At 54.9% G+C, this 24,483-nt stretch overlaps 1 protein-coding gene across 3 annotated transcripts in view; it reads right to left on the reverse strand.

The window, feature by feature from the left end:
- The window catches only part of PRDM16 (PR/SET domain 16), a 340,933-nt gene that overhangs the window by 163,211 nt on the left and 153,239 nt on the right, over positions 1-24,483 (reverse strand). For all 3 annotated transcript variants that reach the window (XM_027565121.1, XM_027565122.1, XM_027565120.1), the window contains exon 3: positions 16,923-16,973. In XM_027565121.1, the coding sequence (XP_027420922.1) occupies positions 16,923-16,973 (51 nt within the window). The remainder of the gene's footprint in view (positions 1-16,922; positions 16,974-24,483) is intronic.

Below are 24,483 nucleotides of genomic sequence, written 5' to 3' on the forward strand. Positions count from 1 at the left end.
GCCCAGAGTTAGACAACTGGGGCTCAGGCCCTGGTTCTAACCTCTCAGCTGTGTGACACTGTGCGGGTTACTGACCCTCTTTGTGCCTCGTTTACTCGCCTACAGAATACTCTGGTTGATCTCACATGTTGGCCCCACAGCCAGCCTTTTGTAGCAGGTATAAGCACCCAGGCTCACTTAGTTCTGCCTTCCCCCAGAAAACCCCCTGCATGGGAGCCTTCAGTTTAGCTTCAGACAGCTTGGAGCAGAAAGGGGATGGAGAGGTGGACACCCTTGTCCTCCTGTCGCCTTGTGGCCCAGAACCGCAGCCCAACAAGCTCCCTTTTTAAAATGTTTTTCTTTGCATTTTATTTATTTACTTATTTCTTTTGGGCTTTCTTTGTGGCTCAGACAGTAAAGAATCTGCCTACAATGCAGGAGACCTGGGTTCGATCCCTCAGTCAGGAGGATCCCCTGGAGAAAGGAATGGCAACCCACCCCAGTATTCTTGCCTGGAGAATCCCATGGACAGAGGAGCCTGGTGAGCTACAGTCCATGGGGTCGCAAAGAGTTGGATACAACTGAGCAACTACACTTTCTGAGTTGTGTGGTGTGCAGGATCGTAGTTTCCCAACCAGGGATGGAACCCATGCCCCCTGCACTGGAAACACAGTCTTAATCACTGGACTGCCTGGGAAGGCCCCCGACAAACTCCCTCTGACCAAGAAGCCAAGCAGCCGTGGTCCAGGCCCACCATGAGCTGAACAAGCCTGCCCTGCAGGGACAGTTCTGAGCAGGGGACAGAGCAGCCGTGTAGGAAACACAGGTCCCCCAGACTCTACCTCGTCCAACAGGCCGACCAGGATGTCAGAGCCCCAGCCTCAGCATGTCACCTGCAGGGGCAGGCATGTCACCTGGGAGTCTGGCTCCAGGGGCGCCTGAGCTGGTCCCCCCCACCCCCCGAGGGCCCGGCTGGGTGGGGAGTGTGGGTGGGCGGGCGCCGTCCTGCGTGCCGACCCCGCCCGGCCAGCACTCAATACCCCGCGCTCCAGGCCCTGTTTACCAGAGGGGGTGAGGGGCCTCTCACTGCTGAGTAAACAGACTTTCCAAAGGCCTCTGCTTTCTCACCCGTCCAGCTTTCCAAATGCACATTATGAATTGGCCGGCTTATCAGAAGGGCCGTCTGGCGGTTAAAAGATGTTTCCACGCATTGTGAGGCTGCATGGAAACCGAGTCATGTCAGCCTCAAGGACAAAGGAACTCAAGTGTTTGAGACGCAAAAATATTTTGACCTGACTACATCATTTTTCAAAGGAAAAAAGTAATTCGCGGCTCACAATTCACTTGCTATCTCGCAGGAAGTCCTGTATTTCTTATTAACTCCCCAAGGCCTGCTTCTCTGGGTGAGAGGTCACCGCGGAGGGCCAGCGTGTGAGGGACATTTACGAGTTTTCTTTCCGTCGCTTCCTGTTGTTTTTTTCTTTTTGGGCTGCCTCTTGTTTGCAAGGGACTCAAAACCATGCTGCCCTGAGCCTTATCTGCAGGGTCCTCCCAGACCAGGCCCTTGAGCAGGGCACAGGGTGTCTGCTCTGCATTGCCAGGTCGGAAACCAAGGCCCCGAGAGGTTAAGTGATTTGCCCCAGGTCACGCCCAGAATGGCGGAGCCAGCGTGGGAGGTCCTGCGGTCCGGCTCCCTCTGTGGACGTCCTCCCCTGGCTCTTTGGTTCCCTCGTGGGATGACGGTGTCTGGTGGGACCTCAAGGGTTCATCACCATCGCTGTCATCACTATCAGCATCTCCGTCACCACCCCTTCCTCCCCTCCATCATTCCCATCACCGTGGTAACCATCAGCACCATCCTCATTATTCATCACCATCATCATCACCACTGTCACCTTCCCCATCCTCAGCATCCGTACCATCATCTTCATCATCATCTCCATGGTCATGGCCACCATCAGCACCAGCCTCACCGTTCATCGCCATCATCGTCACTGACACAGTCCTCGCCATCCTCACACTCATCGCCATCACCATCATCCTTACCATCGTCACCATCACCGCCGTCCTCCTCTCCATCATTTCCATCACCATGGTTACCATTCCCACCATTCTCATCACCATCATCCTCATTATCATCACTGTCTCCTTGGTCTCCCTCTGGGCCCTAAGCATGTGCCGGGTACTATTTTAAGTGTGCTTTGCACAGAGTAACTCATGTTATCACTAACCACGATGCTGTGGCAGGAACTCTTAGTATCTCTAGTTTAAAGGTGAGGAAACCAAGGTCCTAAGACTATAGTAAAGTTCTCTGACAGAGACATTTTCCTTCTGGGAAATTCTTTTCATCACCAAATCCTCCCAGCCCCCAGAAAGTGCTGTGGATGGCCCCTTGTGTGTGCTGAGGGGCAGCTCAGGGGAGGCTGAGTGGAGAAACAGCTGTGGAGTCAGGCTGAGCAAAGCCCCTCTGCCTCTGATGCTCTTTGTGGGTCCAGCTCAAAAAGCATAGGAATTAGGGCAGTCTAGGAAGCACTCTTGGAGAAGACAATGGCACCCCACTCCAGAAATCTTGCCTGGAAAATCCCATGGACGGAGGAGCCTGGTGGGCTGCAGTCCATGGGGTTGCTAACAGCCAGACACGACCGAGCGACTTTACTTTCACTTTTCACTTTCATGCACTGGAGAAGGAAATGGCAACCCACTCTAGTGTTCTTGCCTGAAGAATCCCAGGGACGGGCAAGCCTGGTGGGCTGCCGTCTCTGGGGTCGCACAGAGTCGGACACGACTGAAGTGACTTAGCAGCAGCAGCAGCAGGAAACACTCTCGTGGGCGGGCAGGGTACTTGCTCCAGCTACCACGGCAAAGGTTGTACCCTAACTCCCAAGTGTGAGGGTGCCGAGGGCAGCCAGGAGACACAAAGTTCCCCTCCTCCCATGCCATGGGGTCTCCCGAGGAGGTAAATGATGTGTTGTGTTGGGAAACCAGGGAACTAGAATGGGTTGGGGGGCTTGAGGAGTACTGCAGTGACATGCTGGGGCCAAAAGGTGATTATGGAAGAAAAATCACGGGTGTTTAATAAGGAATGGGGGTGAGGGACACACGAGTAGCATCTTCTGTACTAACAGGCAGGAAGACAGGACATGGCATGTGACAACCAGTAAAACCAACCAGGGAGGTGGCGGGAGCCTGCCCGGCTGAGGGCCCCCAGCTGGTCCCTGGTCCTGGGGACACACGCCTCCCATCAGACCCTGAGGACTGTGGACGGCCTGGAGCGGAAGGTGGGCGGTCCTGCACAGTGCCTTGCTGGGCCCCCTCCCGCTGGCTTTTAGTGGAGCAAGTGTGCCGTGTACTGTCTGCAAGGCCTTGTGGGGGTGAGCTCACCTGTCCGAACCCCAGGAAGGTGAGAAGCTGTCTCACAGGGCGACCGTGGGGCCCCCACGCTCACCAGACATGACCAAAGTTTGTCACCTCCGCCAGGCTCAGGGACACAGCCATAAGCGCCCAGGTGTGGCCTCTGTCCCCCAAGGTCCTGACCCCAGTGTGGCCTGACTTTGCTCACAAGAGACACAGCCACTGCCCAGGGCACAGGCCTGTCCTCTTCGCCAGATGAGGACTTGGTATTAAGTTGCGTCCTGGGACTTGCCAGTCAGTGCCCACCTGGACCCTCCTCCTGGGTGAACTTTTCGAGATACAAACCTTCCCCGGGGCCCATCCTGCCTCCCAGAAGCCGCACGTGGGCAGACACGGGACGAAGATGCCCATCAGCCCCCTACGTGCCCACTGGTCCAGACCTTTCCAAGGGCTAATTTGATGTTTTTCTCCACCTTGCCAGTTCCCTTTTATTGTGCCTCTGCATTTCTTGTCCAAAACAGAAATACAAAAGGAGGAAATCTATTCAAAATTCCTCCTCCTCGTTTTATTTTTGTAGCTCTCCAGGGTGCCCACGCTTCAGATTCCCTTCCGATAATTATCTGCCCTTTCGGGGCCTTGCTAACCCAGAGCCTGGTGTTCGAGCGGCAAGAAGCAAGTGCCGGCCTGGCCATGGCACATGGACATCCTCGGTGACTCTGAGACCCGTGAGCTCGGCCGGTTCCCTTGGTACCTGGTCTGAGTCTGGAGAGGTGGACTTTCATTATTGCTTTTTGTCTTTGAATATCTCTCCTTATGCTCAGCTAATCCGTGATGAACAGCATGTCAGACTCTTTTATGCGATAATTTTCCATCCCTGCAATGCACACATTTCTGTGGCTCGTACTCTGAATCTTGGCCATTGCTCAGAGACAACAGAGGCGAGGTTCCAACACACAATAATAAGTCCTGCCTTTTATGACTTAATGTATCAACATTGTACTGGAGAAACATCTTGTTAACTGGGTGAGAAGAGACCGTTTGCCAGCACAGCCCTGGCTGACGGGAGTTGTGTCGGCTGGAATGATGGGTCCCATCAGCAGATGGAGAGCTGGGGCTGAAGGTGAGACTGTTCAAAGGAGATGTTATTAAGTGAGAAAATGATGCCCTCATGCCAAATCTGGTAGATTAAGATTCCCATTCCTTCAGGTGCAAATCAATTTGTTATCTTCACAATTTCTCCCCATCTATGCCAGGGGACGCTAAGGAGGAATGGCTCAGAATAACAACTCTTTAGCATCACCAAGGGCTTCCCAGGTAGCTTGGTGATAAAGAATCTGCCTGCCAATGCAGGAGACACCAGAGATGCGAGTTTGATCCCTGGGTTGGAAAGATCTCCTGTAGAAGGGAATGGCAACCTACTCTAGTATTCTTGCCTGGAAAATCCTATGGACAGAGGAGCCTTGTGGGCTACAGTCCATGGGGTCACAAAGAGTTGGACATAACTTAGCGACTGAGCATACAGAAGCACCAGCCTATGAGGATAAGGACAAGCCTATGTGACAAGATGGGGCATTTTTGCCAGAAATGCACAGCCCAAACAGCACAAGAGGCTTATGGAAGCTTGTCTGCCACAAGAGGAGTTTCTGACCTGGAGCATTGCAACAGGGCCTCCCTGGGGAACCAGGGACAAAGGACAAAAGCTGTGGAAGCCCCTCTGCACGGGTGACAGGTCTCAGAACCTGAGCCATGGGGTGGAGATCTGCTAGAACACAGTCTGCTGTCTCCAGCACCGGGGACAGCGTCCTGCTCACAGTAGGTGCTTGGGAACCATCTGTTGAACCGGTAGCTGTGTGGTAAAGAACCCGCCTGCCAGTGCAGGAGACAAGGTTCAATCCCTGCGTTGGGAAGATCCCCTGAAGAAGGAAATGGCAACCCACTCCAGTATTCTTGCCTGGGAAATCCCACAGAGAGAGGAGCCTGGAGGGCTATAGTCCATGGGGTTGCAAAGAGTTCCATAAAATTTATTGACTAAAACACCACCACCACAACCATTTGTTGAAGGCATGAGTGAGTGAATGAGTGAATGAATGAAGGGTGTTTTGAGATGATGCAGAAGTGGATAAAGCACTAGTGATTCCCTAAACGAATCAACCAGGGTAAGCGAGGTTATGCCCCCTAAACAAACAGCCTCTGAGATGTAGAAGCCTGACCAATGCTGCATTCCTGCTGCTCGCCTGGCACAACACACAGGGCAGCTCTGCTCAATCATCTAGCTATCCAGAACCTTCTGGGTTCATTGTCTGAGGGCAGAGACTGCTGCAGGGTATCATGCTGGCCACTGGTTTCTGAGCTAGAAGTCACCTGCATCTCTCATTGCCACTGGCCAGATGGCTCAGCCTACTGCAGGGCAGGCAGAAGGCCCAGAACCTACCTCGGTTCTGGAAGGCACAGTCACACACATGGGTGAACAGCACTGATGGAGCCCACAGGAAGGCAGGGGGAACCCCGGACCACAAGGAGGTAATAACCTAACTATCGGGAACGCTCCCTGTGAAATGACCACAGTCACCAAAGCATTAGGCCCTTTGCCACTTAGTGTTGTCACAGACCAGGAATCATGTAAGCACTTTACTCAACATATTTAATAACAAAAATATCCCATACAGATACTATTTTTAAAAAATCATCCATTATATCACCACAAAGAGTGATGTTGCTATTTTTGTATATTTCCTTCCAGCCTTTCCATATTATGTATGTCCTTATTTGTGAGTATATATTTTATATAAGATGTATGTGGTATAATACACCACTTTCTGAAAATCCTTTTTTAAAAAAGTAATAGCCTGCATTTTTTTAGAGTTTTGGGTTTATGGGAAAACGAGTGGAATGTGCAGAATTTCCACGCACCCCCTGTCTCCTCCCTCATCTCCTCCCATCACCCACCACTCGCTTCTCCTATTTTTATCATCTTGCATTAGTGTGGCCACTTAGCCAATGTCGATGCATCATCCGTTCAAGTCCCCGTTTGTCACTAGAGTTCACTCTTGCTGTTGTGCAGCTGCGGGTTTGGATAAATCCATGATAACATGGATCCACAAGTACGGTACCCAGAGCACCACTGCCCTGAAAACCCTCTGTGCTCCCATGTTCACCCCACTCTCCCACTAACCCACCAACCTTTCACTGTTTCCATAGTTTTGCCTTTTCCAGAATTTCATGGAGTTGGAATGGTACCGCATGTAGCCTTTTCACAGTGGCTTCTTTCACTTAATAATATGCATTTAGAGTTCCTCCATGTCCTTCTGTGGCTTAAGAGCAAAGCTCTCTTGTTAATGCTGGTATCCGAGTGCCTCTTTCAGGGATGTGTTTATCCTGCCCACCTTCGTCAGCCTCACGACCCATCAGTCAACATCAACCAGAGGAAGCCTGACTGGTTCTTCAGTCTCCTTCCCAGATGCAGGCCTCTGGAATTCCTGCCAACAAAGTGAGCTGGGACATCTCCCACAACCAGCCCAGCATCGCTTTCCTCTGGCAACTTGCACCAAGCCTCCTTCTGAGGACCAGAGAGTCATCCTCAAGGGTTACGAGCCTCCAAGGGATCTATGGAAAGCGGGGGTGGGGGAGCTGCACCCATGAGACAGGCTGCACAAGAGCAGCAGGCTGGGCTTTGTTTTTTCTTCTGAGCTTTGCCACAGGCTCTGTTCTGTTTCCACATACCTCGGGTAATTCTCCCTGCTTCAGCCTGAGCCTGGGCACTGGCCCTGTGTCAGCCCCAGGGCCACCTCCTCCAGGAAGCCTGCTGCCATAAACGCATTACTCTCCCACCCCTCTACTGTGACTACACCCCTCCAGTGGGAGGCAGAGAGCACGTTCCCATCCTGTGTGGTTGGCCTCCACGGGTGTGAGCAGAAGCGGCTACAGACTCTGTCTGAGCCCAGACATGATGTTTATGCATGTCGCCTCCTTCTCTCCCACCATCATCACCAGAACAACACGCCCCGTGAAGCCCACTGGAAACTCCCACAAGGAGGAAACTGGACCCAACCATCAGCTTGGAACCAAACCCAGCCGAGCTCCGCCTAGGTCAGCCAACTTGCACACGAGTGAGGGTCACCGAGTGCTGTGTTAAGGGTTTGGGGTGGTTGTTACACAAGGCCATTGTGCAATGAGCCAACTTCAATTACTCCAGCCCAACCCACTCTTGCCTTTCTCTGAGTTCATTCATATTTGGTGGTTTAATCACTAAGTTGAGTCCAACTCTTGAGACCCCATGGACTATAGCCCAACAGGCTCCTCCTTGCCAGGGATCCTCCAGGCAAGAATACTGGAGTGGGTTGCTGTTTCCTTCTCCAGGGTATCTTCCCAAGCCAGGGATCAAACCCAGCTCTCCTGCATTTCAGGCAGATTCTTTACCAACTGAGCTATGAGGGAAGCCCTTCACTTATATTTATCCAAACCCAATTCCTGAAGGTGTGTCTAGATGAGCTGTGTCTTCACATCTGGAGGGCAATACCCAGTATAACATGAGACTCGGGGATACCTGCTTTGGGGTCATGTAGCTGACCCTGGGAAACCCCTGTCTTCCCCACTGAATCCTGTGGCCTCAGACAGCTGACATACTGTCTGCAGCTTAGTCTTCTGCACAGTGAAGTGGGAGCAATAGTACCTGGGGGGCTGGGCTAGAGGAGTGGGTGTGCGTAAAGAGCCGGCAGGCTGGCAACAGGGACCGCGGCAGCGGTCAGAACAGCGGCAGCGCCCAAGTCCCAGGGCTTGCGGTGGGAGGGGCAGCCTTGCTAGGGGCAAGCGAGGTTCCAGTTCCACTTTCCCTCTCACATGTCTGCTGTCCTTCTTCCCCAACACCCATCCCGAACCCCCAACACAGCATAAGGCAACATGAGCCCAGAAGCTGCTGAGGGAGCGGGGCACAGCCTGTGGGCTCAGGACTAGGTGCTGACCAGCCCCACAGGACCCTCCCCCCGGGCACCCACCTGTCCCTCAGCCACCTGTGCCACACAAACCTGTGTCTCACACACACACCTATGACACAACCCCACACCTGTGCCTCACCTGCGCCTGTGCTTCTCACATCTGAACTCACACACCTGTGCCACACACACCTATGCCTCATACCTGTGCCTCATACACACACCTGTGACACAACCCCACACCTGTGCCTCACACACACCTGTGCCTCACACACACCTGAGCCTCACACACCTGTGACACCCATACGCAGGGAGTCAGCATCGCATCTCACAGAAGTCATGAGTGGTGGTGAACTGAGAGGTCGGTGGACCTGCCACATCCCCAGGCCTGTGGCAGCAGGCGGCTTCTCAGGGTGGTGGGGGGGTCGGGGGTGGGGGGTAGGACACAGCCTTCCCCAGAGTTACCACCTGCCAAGTGAGCCTCAGAGACCCCCACACGCCACCCCTGTGGGAGGACGAGGCCCTCCTCGCCTGGCTAAGTCCTGGGCCAAGAGAAGAAAGGGAAGCCTCTTCGGCCTGGGGGCCGCCCAGGGGCCTGCCTGGAACACGTGCCCACAGGCCCAGAGACCTTCACAGCGACACCATCAGAGGCACAAGAGGACCTCAGGAAACTGGCCCTCCCCGGAGGCCCGGGTGCTCTGCCCACAGCCCAGGGAGAAGTGACTCACAGCTCAAGGCAACCAGCCATAGGCGGGGCCCGGGGTTCACAGCACCCACCCGCCACCCTTTACCCTGGAGAGGGACAGGCCATCTTGACAGTCAGTGTGTGTAAAACCAGAAGTCAACCTTACACTCAGACCGATAACAAGTGCACTGATGAGCTGCCGGCGGGTCTGTGGAGCAAAGGTGAGGCTGGAGGCTTCCTGGTGCCGCAGGCAGAGGACACGTCCTGGAGCCAGCAACGGCCATGGGCACACATGTGTCTGCCTTCAAAGCAGAAGACGCTGAGCAGGCCTTGCACTGATATATTTTTCTCTCCTAATAGCACGGCACGATTTAATTAACTCACCATTGCACCCACCTGAACATGATGGAGTTATCGACACCACCATCTGGCTCGTATAAAGCCGGTAATGTGGACAGTAAATCCTCTTCATCGCCCGCTACCAGCAGAGCCCACCCCTCCCAGCCACCTTTCCCCAGGCTGTCCGGCAGGGCCTCCAGGATACCCCAAGATGCCAGTGTGGTTCCCAGGGGAGCAAAGAGACCTCTGACCTGCTGCAGGTGGTGCTGTCACCATCTCAGAGGCAGGTGTCTGCTATGGGGCCCAGCCCCCTGGTGCCCCAGCTGGGGCCATCCAGGGCCGAATGGCCCCTTGTCCCATGCCAGCCACAATGGCCACAGGCCCCACTGTCCATTCAGCAGGCCTGGCTCTGCCCAGAGCTCTGCCCGTTCGCTATCTTCTCAATACCCAGGCTGCGCAGGGCGCTAGAGACTGTGATTATCATCTCCCCATTTACAGAGGAGGAAACAGAAATGCAGAAGTTCAAGGCCTAGGGTTATAGCATCCAGGGCAGAGCCAGGTTCGAGTGTGACGGATCCAGCCCAGCCTTCCCAGGTCTCCAGTGAGAAGGAGAGGGGCCTTTGTCTACTTGGCGGGTAAAGCCCATTTTCAAGTTCTGAATTTGCCCTTTGAAATCAGTGACACTTTATCTGTCTTGCTTTGAGGTTTGAGCAGAGTGTCAGCAGGGTGAGGGAAGGGCCTGACCACAGAAAGGAATCCTCATGTCACCAGCTCCCAAGGAGGGGCTTCTGCCTGCTGGGCTCTGGGCCACTCATGCCCACCTCCCTCCTCCAGGACCTCCATCCCAAGCTGCAGTCCAGAAGCCTTGCGGCAGGTTTGACAAGGGCTACTTCAGTAGAAGAGAGAAAATCGGGTTCCGTGCTTTCTCAGCAGCAAAAAAGAAGAAACACGAGCCTCTCATTCCTCCCCCGACCCCAGGCAAGGTCCTCAGGGTAGAGTGGGTCTGTCTGAACAACTTCCCCTCTCTCCGCCTGAGACCCTGCCCCCCAAGCCGAGGGCCAGTCCAGCTAAGATGAAGCATTCCTCAGAAACGCAGGTCCGCAGCAGGTAGTAAACTACTGTGAAGAAAATATAATACCTGCATCTCTTCCCAGCTTGACCTGATGGTTTAAGCTGCTTTCAGGTACCCATTGGGGGAAAGGGTAAGTAAAATCAGCCCAGCTGTTGGGGGGACAGAATACAAAAACTCACGTTTATAACATCCTCACCCAGCCTAGACCAGCCTGTAACTCAGCCTCCACCTCCCTACTGCTGTTGGCCCATTAATCACCCTTATCTGCTCCGGGTGGGAAGGGGCCACAGCACCACCCGCCATTCCCTACCCCCCGCCACCCCCCGCCAGAGGCCAAGTTCAGGTGCTGTGAGGTGGCCAGAGAGCAGAGTCCATCGGGGCCACTGAGGTGGAGGCTTTCAGGTTGTGGCCCCTCCCTCAGGCTAGATTTTCTGCCCTGCCCCGGGCACCAGAGTCATGCCTAAGGGCCTCTTCAGATAAGCCTCTACAGTGGTGAAAAAAAGAGGCCTCCAGGAGGGGCCAGGGGAGGGCCAAGAGCCAGACCTGGGGCTGGTCCCCAGTGGCTGAGGGTCCCCAAGGCCACCAGCCCGGAGCCGCCTTCGCGGGAAGGGGACCAGTGGGGGCGGGGCTTTCCGACTTTCTGCGTCTTGGCCCCATTACACCTCTCCACTCTGCAGCCTTTGATTCAGCAAAATCAAGGATGCAAACTTCTTAGGAGTACTTAGTTTCCATGGCAACCGAAGCTGACCTCAACATTATTGTTCTCAAGAGGGGACTGACTTTACTATATGTTCATTCACTGAATTAATGGACTCCCGGCCCTTTTATCAGCAGCCCCCCGACAAAGGAAAAGGAGGCCTGTCTCCGAAGGGCTTTCAGCCACTGTCCAGCCTTTGTCCGAGGCTTTGCTGGAACGAAGTGAGTCTATTCAACCCGAGATTATCAAAATCAACTCGGAGCTGTCTCCGTGGCAGCTAAACACACTTTGATTTCATAAAGACATAACTGATCCCACATGCAAATTATTAATTGTGAGCCCAGGCCACTTAGGGCTTGGGACTTCGCTGGAATTTTTTTCAGGAAGAACTTGCATAAATAGCGATTGAATTCTAGCACCTGGGTGGCTCCTAGGTGTTGCGGCCTGGGGTCGGGGGTGGGGGGTAAGGGTGGGGGGATTGGGGGGGGCCTGGTAAAGAGGAAAAGAAAGGATTTCTAAAAGTAACCTCGCTGGCACAGGCAAAGGCTAACAGGGACAGTCTAGCTTGCTCTGGTCCCAGTAAGACCGGCTGACCGGGACACATGCTCCCCAACCCCCTGTCCTGGAGACTCGGGGCTGACTGGTCTCCCCATCTCTTGTTCCAGTCACGATCCTTCCCTCCCCGCTTGCCTTCCTCGCCCTCTAGCCACCTGGAAAATACCTCAGTTTCCTCCAGGGGAAAAACAACGCAAAGGAAATAAACCACATAGAGGGTCACAGACCACAAAAACCTGGATAGTTGGTGTGCTGGACACAAACCCCCAAGGCACAGCCCGGTGGCAGCCTGGCTGAGACCTGGGATGTGCAGCCTTCTCAACTAATTGCTGCACAAGACACTTGGCAGCTGCCTGTCCATCTCCACTCCCACCTGCCTGGTCTTCTGGCTCCTGGTCATCTTTATTAGTCCCCAGGTTCCCCGGGGAGGGGCCCAGGAGACCTCGGGATGCCCATTACCGGAGGCTTTTCACCTGGGCCAGGTTGTAGAAAACACACACGTACAACAGCCCAGCGGGACAGGCCAAGGTCCTCACGTCCAAACAATCATTTCGGGAATTATCGCAATTATCAATCAATCACCCTATTGGAGAACGCCAGGCTGGGCTATCGGATGACTTTTATGACCTGTAGCATTTTGTGCGGAATAACAGGGAGAGATTTATGGACTCATCACAGTCCCACTCCAACAGCAGGCTTTATTAGCTCAATTTATTTTTGACTTTCCCTCCAAGCCTCGAGCTCCCCATCCCCGGCCCAGCTCGCTGGCTGAGGTGACTCCAAACTGCAGTACCTCTGGAGATGCACCTGTCCTGGTTCAGACCTCACCCCCATGGATGCGAATTCCTGATTCATTTATCTATTTTGGAGAGGCAGGGGGGCAGTGTGGGTAGAGAAGCGGGGGAGAAGAAAACACAAAAAGAAAAAGGTCATTTCCCTCTGCATTTTCTGCTTGTTGTACTGTATTAACACGTCCTTCCTTTTCAAGACGGTCAAAGAAAACAAGATAAAGCGAGACAATGGGGTGGCCACTGGGGGCCTTGTGTTTCCCCCTTTCATATCACCAAAGAGATTGAATCAAAATTCTTTCAGCTGATACCATCTCCCCGGGTGGACTACACTCTTGTTAACGGATAAATTCAAGCCCTCCAGAAAGTCAAAGAATAAATTTAAGCCTTTTGCCAAATGTCTATCCTATTGGATTTTGATAAGACGGCCATTGAGTCTTAATAATGTCTTCCATCCATTTTCAGCGGGCCCTTAACACAGCTCTTTATTTGTCCCCAAAGCCTCTTCGCCCGGCCTTTTTATTCCAGGCTCTGGCAGGCTCTCCAGGGAGCCAGGCGCCCCCAGTGATGGATGGACAGCTCCTAGATTATCTCCCGCAGATGTTTGCTCTCCAGGAGCCCCGGGCTTTCCCTCTAAGTAAACAGAGACTAAATAGAGTCGGCTGCAGCCAGCGGTCCCAGAGGTCCCGGCCTGAGGCTAGAAAAGGCGATGCTGCTGGACCTGCAGCCAAAGTGACTTTTGGAGGGAAGTGCGTGAGCATCCGGAACGCACACCTGGGATGAGTGTGGGGCAGCCGAGCACCCGATGGAGCAGGAGCACTTGGGCGTGCTGCACACAGGAGGAGGGGATGCAGGGAACCAGTGGGCAGTGGAAGGAGGATGCAAGAATGTGAAGATAGGAGGCAGGGTGGAGGTGGGGGAGGAATGCAGAGGGATTGGTGGCACCACAGGGGACCACAAGAGGGACTGGGGGACAGAGGAACACAAGAGACCAGGACAGGTTGGGGATGGAGGCGACCTGAGGGAGGGGCGCAGGAGGGTTCTCAGGGCGGGGCCAAGCCTGGTGCCAGCTCCCAGGCTGTAGCCGCTATCTCTCCAATGTGAGCCCAGCTCTGCACCAGAGATCCTGGGTTCAAATCCCGCCTCCCCTGCGGATATAGGCACCACCAGCCTCCCTGGGCCTGGATTTTGTCCTCTGTAAACTCTGACAGGTAGAGTCCACAGCCTCTTCAGCATCCTGGTTCTTTAATACCAAGAATTGATAACCACCACTTCCTACAAAACATCACCCTTTCTGCATCTCTTGTGTCAAGCCACTGATTGAATTAATAGCCTTAGTTACATTTCACTGAGGGTTTCCCTGGTGGCTCAGACAGACAGTAAAGAATCTGCCTGCAACGCGGGAAACCTGGGTTTGATCCCTGAGTCAGGAAGATCCCCTGGTGAAGGGAATGGCTACCCACTCCAGTGTTCTTGCCTGGAGAATCCCATGGACAGAGAAGCCTGGCAGGCTACAGTATATGGGGTTCCATGATGCTGATAAAGAGCAGAAAGTGTGATTCAGTGAATCCTGAAGTTGGAATAAGTGATGCTCAAAGGTGTCAGCTGACCAACCCGAGGCTGCATAGCCTCAGCGCTTCCCTGGAGGACCTTAACGCCCCCAGATGTGTGTGTCTTTGGAGGAGGAGAGGCCCTGTTCAGCCAGACACCAAAATCCTAAACTATAAGACTGATAAATGGGGTCTATCTCCTATCACCAAGGAATACCTAAATTAATCCTTAGCGCACTGAGGCATGTACGGTCCTCTCATGTAACAAGCACGTGTGCGTCTCCAAAGCTGTAAGGGACACAGCTGTGACCTTCCATTTGGGAAGAAGGTCAAGAGAAGGCCACACTGACTGTCCTCCGGCCCCCGCTGCAGTACCCCAGCTGCCTTTGCACCTGAGTCTCTCTCAGCACCTCTTCCCCTCCCTCCCTCTCTGGGAAGTAACCAAATGGCTCCAGATGCCAAGTTAAGGTTTCAATCATCGACCAACGTGACCGAGGGCACCCACCCCATCACACTTGATGCCCCAAATGCCTCGCACTAAGTTTAGTGTGAGGATGGGAGAGTCCGGGGATTCAGAGGAGCACTTCTCTGTGAGGGCAGGGGTATCCGGAGAGGTGGACAAAGCCTTAGGATGGAGCCTCAGGGGCTGGGGATGGGAGAGCGGCTCTCAGAGCAACCACGGCCTGGCCCCTTCGGCTCTGCTGCCCGGCACTGGCCCCTCCCAGCTGCTGTAGCTGCCATGGGCGTCTGGTCTGGTTCCGTGGGCACCCTTCCGACGGGCCTTACAAAGGTCTGCATATGAAGGGAGGCTGTGCCAAGCTGGGCAGTTGTGAGTGGGTCCCTGGCTGGAGGGTGCTTGTGCCCACTCCATGTGGAGCTCTCGGAAGGACGTCTGGGCCACAGTATCCAAGGCCTGCCCTCCACTGTTTGTAAAAAGGAGAGGCCACATTGGAGACAGCACCACCTCAGGGGATAGAGGATGCATCCCTTCCTCCTCATGACCTTAACCTTAGACCCCACCTTTTGACCTTCTGCCTTGAAGCTTGCCCCCAGGCCGGACAACTGCCTGACCCATCTCTCACCTCCCGCCCTGTGTGAGCTCCTTCTTAGCGGGGAAGATGAAAGTTCCATGTTCCTTTTAGTAGTTGAGAGAGGAGCTGACTATGGTTCCTCTGCGTGGGGGTAGAAGCACCTCAATTCTCTGAAACGCTGTGAAAGGCACAAGGAAGCTGCTCAAATTGCTCTGGCCACCTCCTCCTTTAAGAAAACAGAGTTCACTCCCAGGGTCGGGGTGGGGGGTGGAGGAGGAAGAGGGACACGGCCGGGATTCACTTTGGGGCCTGCGGATGCATTTCCAGGAAGAGAGGCTTCAGGGCCCGGGGCAGTGAACAGGGAGAGGACACTCTGTCCCAGCTCTGCTCAGACATTTGCCCCCTGGGCCAGACACAGACGCGCTTATGGAGACAAATGAGGCCGAAGGTCACCCCTGCAAGAGGTCACCCCTGCCAGAGGTCACTGCAGGGTCAGACCACATCCCCCATCACATGGTTTTTCTCTGAAATCAATGTCTCTGGGGTTGACCCTGGTGAAAAGGGAAGGCCTCAGCTCTTAGGGCTCAGTCCCCCAGGATGGCGGGTCCCCCAGTTGCCCCGACCCTAACCAGCCAGCCAGACACAGGAAGAAAGTCACAGAGATCGGCGGAACCAGCAAATTGCTTTCTTGTCACTTCCAGACCCAAAGAGGACTTTTCATGATGACAGGAATGTATGCTCAGGCAGTGTTTTTCGATCCTCCTGGGAGAGGGGACAGCACCTCATGAGCATAGCTCGGCGATTCTGAAACTAAGAAAACAGCCCCTGACAGCAGCTGGATAGCCTTGTGCTGACCCATCGCCCCAGATGCCCACGCTGTGCTTCCTGACGCGGTCTGGGTACCCTGAGAAGATGGACTCTCTCAGCTTGGTCTGTACAATGCTTTGAAGTCAAGATGCCAGGAGAGAAAAGGCTATTTTAATGCTACTGGAAAACCCAAAGACTGCATCAGCTACCACATGTATTTATATCTGTGTGTTTGTGTGTCTGTGTATTGTATGCATGTCTGTGTCTGTACAAGTGTGTGTCTATGTGTTTGTGTGTGTGTGCATGTGTCTTTCTGTGTGGATGTGTGTGTGTACATGTATATACTTATGCATGGATGGCCCAAATTCTCTAGATGTTGAACTCCAGCTGACAAATGGCTTCTGGGTTTTGGGGTGATTTCTGCACCCCTCCCCTCTGCTGTCTGCCTAGCATGCACATACAGGAATGTGCCTGCCTGTGGGTGCGTACTTCCCTCTGTGTGTGTGTGTTGTGGGGGGTGTTTTCCTGGGCCTGGCCCACTCTCTGGGCCTTTCAGATCTCGTGTTTGTCAACCGGCTGTTACCCATCACCGGGGGATAAAGCCCACATTGACACTTTTTCTGTCGCCTGACTTTGCTTACTCAACACGGTGCCTGAGCCATCTTCGGAGACTGAGTACAACGAAAGGCTTTGTTGAATCTGCAGCCAATTGTGCTTTTCTTCTCTATATTCTTTTCATGTGAGTATCCAGTGAAGATATTTAAATAAACACAATCTATATTTATTTCATTTCTACGCGACTGACTGGCCCAAAGCATTCCCACGTGTACGGGGCTCGCCTTGGTTCTGGGAACCAGGTTGGTTCTGTGAAGCGAGCTGCTACCTGCTGCACCATGAAAACCAGCATCCGTCTTGATCCCTGGGGAATCATGTGCTCGCCTGACCGCAGACGGCCTCGCACTCGGGAGCTCGGCCTCAACCAGAGCGCAGGCTTGACGGGACGCAGGCTCGACGGGACACAGGCTCGACGGGAGGGGAGAAGATGGCCTCGCACTCGGGAGCTCGGGCTCAACCAGAGCGCAGGCTCGACGGGGTGCAGGCTTGATGGGAGGGGAGATGGCGCGGAACCAGCTTGCCTACCTTTTGGATGCAGCCCTCCTGCGATGACACCTCCGCATCCGTCAGCATTTGCTGCAAAACAATTTGGAAAAGGGTTGTTAGTTTCCAACCGAGCCCAGTCCTCGAACTACAGTGGGCTATACACATGCAGGCAGAGCAAGCGAGCTCTGAAATAATAGGGGTAGGGAGGGTGGCTTCTCCATAATAAGAGAACAGGGGTCCGCCCAGATCACAGGGAGGAGCCACATTGTGGAGCTCAGCCACGCTGTGGAGCTCACTGGGTACAGACTGCACGTGTGGTTAGGGGCACTGTGGTGCTTGAAATGGGTAAGGGGCTCCTTCCTTGTTTCTTGGGGTGAGCCCCTACCCCAGGAGTGGGCAGTGGCAGCAGCAGGAAGTCTTCCCTCCTCCCACCACCATCCCGCCCATGGACATGGGCTTGGGGCGTCGAGGAAAGTGCCAGCCACCCTGGGTCGTTCTTCCACCCAACGGCTTCGACTTGGAGCTTTCCTTGGCTCAGCTCTGAAGAGCTGTAGCATTTTGCCTGGCTGGCATCTCCGCCTCAAAACCACCCAGTTCCACTCCAGAGGGTGATGTTTCAGTGACAAGTCCCAGAGCCCTTTCTAAGCTATGCAAACTGACAAATTAGCAGCATCAATGGGATTTTCCCTTTTGGATCACAAGTACTCTGCACAAACACGTATATAAATTTGTGATGTCGTTTCCATGAGAATAGAAACCAAGATGGAAACCAATATTTGGAGAATAAGAAGAGAAATGGGGTCAAACCCAGGGGTTTTGTTCCCCCTCCCCTTATAATGACACCATTGCTTCCTGAATGATAAGCTCGGAGCAGAGTGCCCGCCAGTGCCCATGCAGGTCAGGTCAGAGGACCAAGACGCTTCGTTCCAAATGCTGGCAGACCTGCCCAGACTCAGCTGTAATAACAATAAGTCATATTTTTAAATGTTGAGAATTCTAACCAATTGGGGATTTTATGTTTCTTTTAATAGATTCTGAAATTGTGGTTTGGAATGCAACTAGGAGTGAAAACAGAATGAGGCAGAAGAGGCAGACACGAACACACCGGGAAAGTCTCTCCAGAAGGGCCAGCGAGAGGTCAGGTACCTAGGTGCTCAGGCCCTACTGGACCCGGGTGGACAGGCCCCGGGGGAGACGAGCTAGCTTCAGCCCTGGGGGCTAAGCTCTGCCAGCAGACGGGCCAGTGAGGCAGTCCTCTTGTCTGTCTGCTTTTCACTCCCAAATTCAGAGCCAAGAAGGGTGGCTGGAGCCCAGGCAGCCCTAGGGCAGGAGGAGAGAGGCAGACCACCTGGGTCCCAGGAGAGCCTGTGTTGTCCAGGAAGAGGCCGTGCTCCCCAGGGAAGGAGATGGACCAGTCTCCTCCTCCAGGTTTCTCAGGCCTGCACCCCACCTGGAGACCCTTGTCAGCATCAGGCAGAACTGAAGGTCCCAGCATGGGCCCCGAGTCCTGCGGTTCATCCACTTGCCCCTTATGACAGGGTGGCTTGAATCAGACGAAGAAACACTGTGTGTTAATTTTTCTAAGCCTCACAGTCTCCAGGGCCCAGGACAAAACTGCAGAAGGGGCCACCCATCTGAGCGACTCCCCTTCCCGGGTCCTGTCCCCTTGTGAAGGACAAAGCAGGTCCCCACCCAAAGCCCGCCATGGAGGAGCCCGAGCCTGAAGACCTGGTGATGCCACTCCTCGTTGACTTGCTGCTGTGACCCCTCCCAGGAAAGGGGCCTTGGGGACCTCCTGCAGAGACACCCACCAAGCATGCTGACCACCAGGCCACTGTCCTGGGGACACTGAGGAGCTGTACTTCTCAGCCGGGCACTGCCACAGTCGCTATTGATTTGGGGGGCAGCTGGAAACTGGAGGCTGCTTTTGGGAGACAAGAGTGTTCAGAGCGGTTCCTGCCCATGGCTTGAAGGCCTGTGCTGGTGGCAAAACTCCAGGCTGGGGGGACAGAAGTGGGTGTTCCAATGGTACCATCCCTGAAGGTCAAGATGCCAGCAACATGTGGAGCAAGAGGGACCGGACAGAGGAGGCTCTCAGTGCAGGGCCAGGCCGGTGGGACCAGGCAGATGAGGGTTTCTCTACTGCTCCTTGGAGCCTGGCCCTGGGCTCCCCTTGGACAGGCCCAGCTTGGGGTGCTTCAGTGGCAGAATGGAGCCCCATCCAACCGTGAGATGCAGAGAGAGCTGGGGGCGTTAACCCCAAGCTGGCCGACACTCCCATACAGAGGAAGTCTTCCTCCTGCCAGGAGATCTGAGTGGGTCCCAGGACCATCCTGTCCCAGCAACTTCTCTCTGCCTCCCGCTCCCCCTGATGTGACGGCCACCTTGGCAGGTGTGACCACCATCACCCCTGCTCTTCACTGACTCGCTGACCTCGCGTGAAAGTCTGCCCCCCGCACCACTTCTGGAGCCTCTGTCCCAGCCTTCTTGCTGCCAAGTCCGCTGCTTTGCTGAAAACCCTCTTTATTTTGCTTGCCGAGCCCTCGGCACAGGCACTGCTGGCCAGCCGGCTGTTGGCAGTGGTGGTCTCTGCTCTCAAGCCCGTCTCTGCACCAGCAGAAGTATTAGGTGTGTTTTGATTAAGCAGTTTAGCCAAAAAGTGAGGTTTGACCTGGAGCATTTGCTCCTCTCAAGGGTCTCGGTGCCAGGACTGAGCTAAGTGGGGTTGCTCAAAGCATCTTTTTTTGACTCTTAAAATAAATAGCCTCTGTTCTCCGAAAAGTCAGCCCAGAGGAGACACACATACACAGACATCCATATGCTCACAGCTCTGGAGTTCTGGCGTGTCCCCTGAGGGGGCTAGGCTTTCTGCTCGGTGTCACAAACGAATCCCAGAAGGTTTCTCTCCCTTCGAAATAGTCTGTTATTACAGGATCTGAAAACGTACAAACAGGAGGAAACCCAGATGGAGCTCTGAACACGTGGCTTCGAAAACCAGAGAGCAGCAGATGAAGTGCCCCCGCCTCTAGTCCGGCCTGTGGTCCAAGAGGTCATCAAGTGTTCTCACGTATTGACCTCTTCCTCTTGGCTTTGAAGCCCAGGCTTCTCTACCCTGTTCCTCTCTGTCCAATGCTAAAGCCACATTTCTGCCTACCCAAAGAGGAGTATTTGTGTCTAGAAGTGGCTAAAAGTTGATTACAAGGCCCCTGCCCTTGAAGGGGCCTCTGTGGGCTGGGCTAGGGCCGTCTGTGCAGGTCATTGCCCAAGGCTGGGAGGCGGGGCGGGGGCCCCAGGGGTTGATGGAAGGAGCCCCCTCCCATGCTGGCCTGGCCCTGAGCCTCACTCTGCCACCTTCTAGGAGACTCGGGGACACATTCCGGGCAGACAGGTCAAGACCGAAGCTGGTGACCACCAGCCCCAACCAACTAAGCAGTGCCCTCAAATGGACCCAATGAACTGCTGATCAGAATCTATCAAACCGCCCGGTTTTCAGCTCATCTTAATCCCTGTAAAGAACACCCACAGCCTCATGTGTGCATCCTCCCTTCCTGGGAAGACGAGCTTTTTCAAGAACAATTCTCAGGCTGAGTTTTCTGACCAAGTCCAAGTCCAGGTCCTACCATGATGGCCACATTCCCTGGTGTAAATGCCGCAGTGGCCGGCGCTGGGCTGTAGCGGTGACCGGAGGACAGTGCAGGCAGTCCTTCTGGGAGCCTTGGGTGGGGGTTCTGGGGGGGCTGCTTCCCGGGCGCCTCCAAGGCGGCTCGCCCGTCCTGCTCATGGTAGCCCCATCTGGGCGCAAGCTGGGGTTATCCCGGCTTTAGAGATAGGAGACAGAATCTTGGGAGTTAGAGTGACAGGGCAAAGGTCAAAGAACTGCTGGGGTGCTGGCGGCCACGTCCAAGTCCAGCTTCCTGAATCCAGAGGAACGGGCTGGGAGGCTGCTGTGTGTTGGGTGGAAGGGAGCCACACGCTGACCCTTCCGACCAGAGTCACACCTGAACTCCAGCAGAAGCTCGCAGGAGCCCCCCCGCCACCCCCTCGGCGGTGTGGCCTGGGTGGTGTCCTGCTGGCTGCACCCCCAGGAACCGTCAGGGCAGTTAGTCACCGGCCAGCCCGCTCTGGCTCCCAGAGTAAAGGCTCCAACGGTGTTGACACAAACTCTTGAGCTCTCAACTGGGAGCGGGTCATATTTATTTATTTTTTGCATTAAAAAAAAAAAGTAAAAAAAAAAAAAAAAAAAACTCCACTTGGCTGTGTTTGAGCTACAGAAATGATTTTTTTGAAAGGCGCCTTGGACACTGTTTTTCGCTTTTATGGCTAAACAGATACTTCTCAGTTCTTTCAAGTGAGATCCTACCCAATGAATGGAGACTCTCTCTTTACTCCTAAGAAAAATATTTACACAGTCAAGTACAGCACGAAAAAGGACCCAGGCTCCTTCAGAGGGCCCGGCCCGAAACGCATATAGGTCTCCTCGGCATGCTGTTTACATTCCCAGCCCTGCATCTCCGCCTTCCCCTCCCCTCCCAGGAGGCATTTCCCAAGCCTCCTGCTCAGAACCCTGAAGTCAGGGTACTGGGAGCCCCACCATCCCCGGGTCAGACAGGAGGAACCAGCCCAGCTTGAGTGATAGTCAAGTCCTACCTTGCCTGCTTTCTCTGTTGGCCAACAAAATACCCGGGCTCCGTGCAAGGGCTTCAGCTAGACTCACCCCAATTTCCCCAGAACCCCCACCCCCAGGCTGGCCAGGAGTGGGGGCCTCTGTCTCGACCTCTGTGGAGTGGCAGGGCCTCATTAGCACGAGTCTAAGGCAGACGGCTCTTCCTGGCCCACACGGCCCTGCATGGTCCCAGAGCTCTGGGCACGGCTTGCCGCTATCAGATGTGCCCAGAACACTCTGTCCGCTGGCAACCCCCCCACCCACCCCCTACCCACCCCTCCCCTGCTGACCATGGGCACAAGCCCCTCTGCACACGCTGCCTGGCCAGCGGCTATCTGGTGCCCACACCTTCCCTTCTCCAGGATGGACGACTGAGTAAGTGAACGAATCTCTCCCCCCACACCAGGTTTATGGTCTAATCTGTCCTGGGCCCCTCACAGCCTCCTTTCAGAAGCAGCACTGGACGCCTTTTGTCTGCACTGCACCCTGGAAGGCACCTCAGAGACGTTCAAAGAAATCTTGAAACCATGTTGATTCCAGCATCAGCTACTCTGGGGATGAGGCAGTGGCTCAAGCCCACTCTGTCCTCCAACAACATCAGCATGAACACAGAGGCCCCCCGAAAAAGTGGAATTGGAGGGGAGCAGGGTGGGGGGCAGGGGCAGAAGAGCTGGCCCAGAGATGGGAAGCAGCCACCAGGTGCAGAGAGGCCCGTGGGAGTCCTCAAGTCCCAGCTGGGGGTTCAGTTTGCCTCTGAGGGAGAATATGGATGCGGGTGCTGGCCGGCAGCTGGATGGGGGGCAGGGAGCAGGTAAGGAAGGAGGATCTGCACAAGGGGGAGGGAGGGCCACCTTGTGTAAGGCCTGGACTCTACGTGGTTTCAGTCCATGGGTCTTCCCTGCTCAGCTTGTGCTGATGTGCTGTGGTGGGCTCTGCGGTGGTGAGGGGGTGGGGTGGTGGTGGGCTGGGAGGGCACTGGACAGAGCTCAGGCACGGGGCGCCATTCCCCACAACCAGCTGGGGACCTGTAAGAGGCTGCCCAAAGGAACACCAGCAAAACAGCAGGGAACAGAGGACGGGAGGGCCGGGTGCCATGGGGGACTCACTGCTGTGGTTCAGTCACTAAGTCGTGTCTGACAGCAACCCCATGAACTGCAGCACACCAGGCTTCCGTTCTTTCACTATCTCCTAGAGTTTGCTCAAACTCACATTCTTTGAATCGGTGATACCATCCAACCGTCTCATCCTCTGTCGCCCCTTCTCCATCTGCCTTCAATCTTTCCCACGATCAGGGTCTTTTCCAGTGAGTTGGCTCTTCGCATCAAATGACCAAAGTATCGGAGCTTCAGCTTCAGTCCTTCCAGTGAATATTCAGGGTTGATTTCCTTCAGGATTGACTGGTTGATCACCTTGCTGTCTAAGGCACTCTCAAGAGTCTTCTCCAGTTGGGCTCACACTAGGCGTTAAATTCAGAACGTCTGAGGAAGAGCTGTCACCACAGTCTTTACAGATGGGAAAGGTGCTCAGAGAGGTAGATTAACCTTCCCACATGTGCACAGCGGTGAGGGAGGGCAGAGGTGGGAGCTGTCGGCCCCTCAGGGATTGAGAGGATGGGTCAGAGGCACGGACAGAGGGTGGGACCGGGCAGCTTCTTAAAGGAAGGACTGGAGGCAGTCCAGGTGTGCACCTGCCTGGCCTCTGGTTCCTGGTCACCCAGGCACTGGACAGAGCAGGTTCCCCTGTACCTGGCTTACAGAGAAATACGGGCAGTGCCCCCCACCCCGGTGCCCCAACCCCTGCCCACCCACAAGCCACCTTGTTAACAGCTCAGTGCCTGATCTGCCCGCACTGAAAGAGCTCCCCCAGCAGAGGGCAATTCCTTGATCCTTAACTTGGAAACACAGGCCCCTCTGAATCATCTGGGTAGGGGTCTTGCCTCTCACTCCCGCCAGCTCCTGGCCCAGGCAGCAACTTACCCAGGCCCTCCCTAGGCCTTTCCCCCAGGCTCCCAGGGCTGAGACACAAGGCCCTGATGCCATGGGGGAACATGAGTCGAGTTGGGGGCAGGGCTTAGGCTGACCACCTTCCTTTGCGGTGGCGGTTGTCTGGGAGGATTACTTGCAAGGATTCCTGTTCCCCTGGTTTGCCCCCCAAAGCTATTCCTTTCAAGAGAGAAGAGGTGCAGGTTACCCCAGCTCAGGACACCCAACCTCTGGCAGAACCCTTCCAACCAAGGCTCTGAATTCTCCCCCAGGCCCGAAACGGGCTCCGCATACACTGGGCGGCTCAGGGTCTCAGAGCCCCAGTCCCTGGATGCTGTTTAGCCCTTTCTGTCACCACTCTCTGAACCGGGTGGGCTGGGTCCAGCCCTGACCAGGCCTAAGAGCCCCTGCCCTCTTGTGCTGGCCCCAGAGGGAGTTCTTTCCCAAAGGTGCTACCTGGGGGCTCCTGTCCAGCTGAGCTCTGGACACAGAGAGAACAGGCTGACAGCCCAGGCCATGAGGGAGCTAGGGTGGGGCGCTGGCCAGGCAGGACTGGCAGGAGGAAGCTGCTGGGTCCACACTGTGTCAGGGTCCGAGCCTCTCCTGTGCCAGGCGGTGAGCCGAAGCCTGAGCCCAGGTCAGGGCTCCGCAGGCCCTTGTCCTGGGGAGATGCAGGTCCAGTGTCGCACCTGCCCTCAGGGGACAGCTTCCTCCTCCTGCTTCCGGAAGATTGATGTCCCCGGAGGAAGTGCACATAAATCACAAGAGCAGGGTGACGTGTGGCACGTCCAGTCAATGACTCGTGACAAGCTGTAACTTTCAGTCTTAGAAAAGGAACCACTGGTGTGTCCAGGGGCCTCACGATAGCCAGCTCTGGGAACTGGACACGTGCCCCCGGAAACCAGGAGAAGGTTCCACAGAACTGTCTGTTCCTGGATCAGGGACCAGAGTTTCC

Source organism: Bos indicus x Bos taurus, chromosome 16, assembly GCF_003369695.1.
Source record: "Bos indicus x Bos taurus breed Angus x Brahman F1 hybrid chromosome 16, Bos_hybrid_MaternalHap_v2.0, whole genome shotgun sequence".
Classification (NCBI taxonomy): Eukaryota; Metazoa; Chordata; class Mammalia; order Artiodactyla; family Bovidae; genus Bos; species Bos indicus x Bos taurus.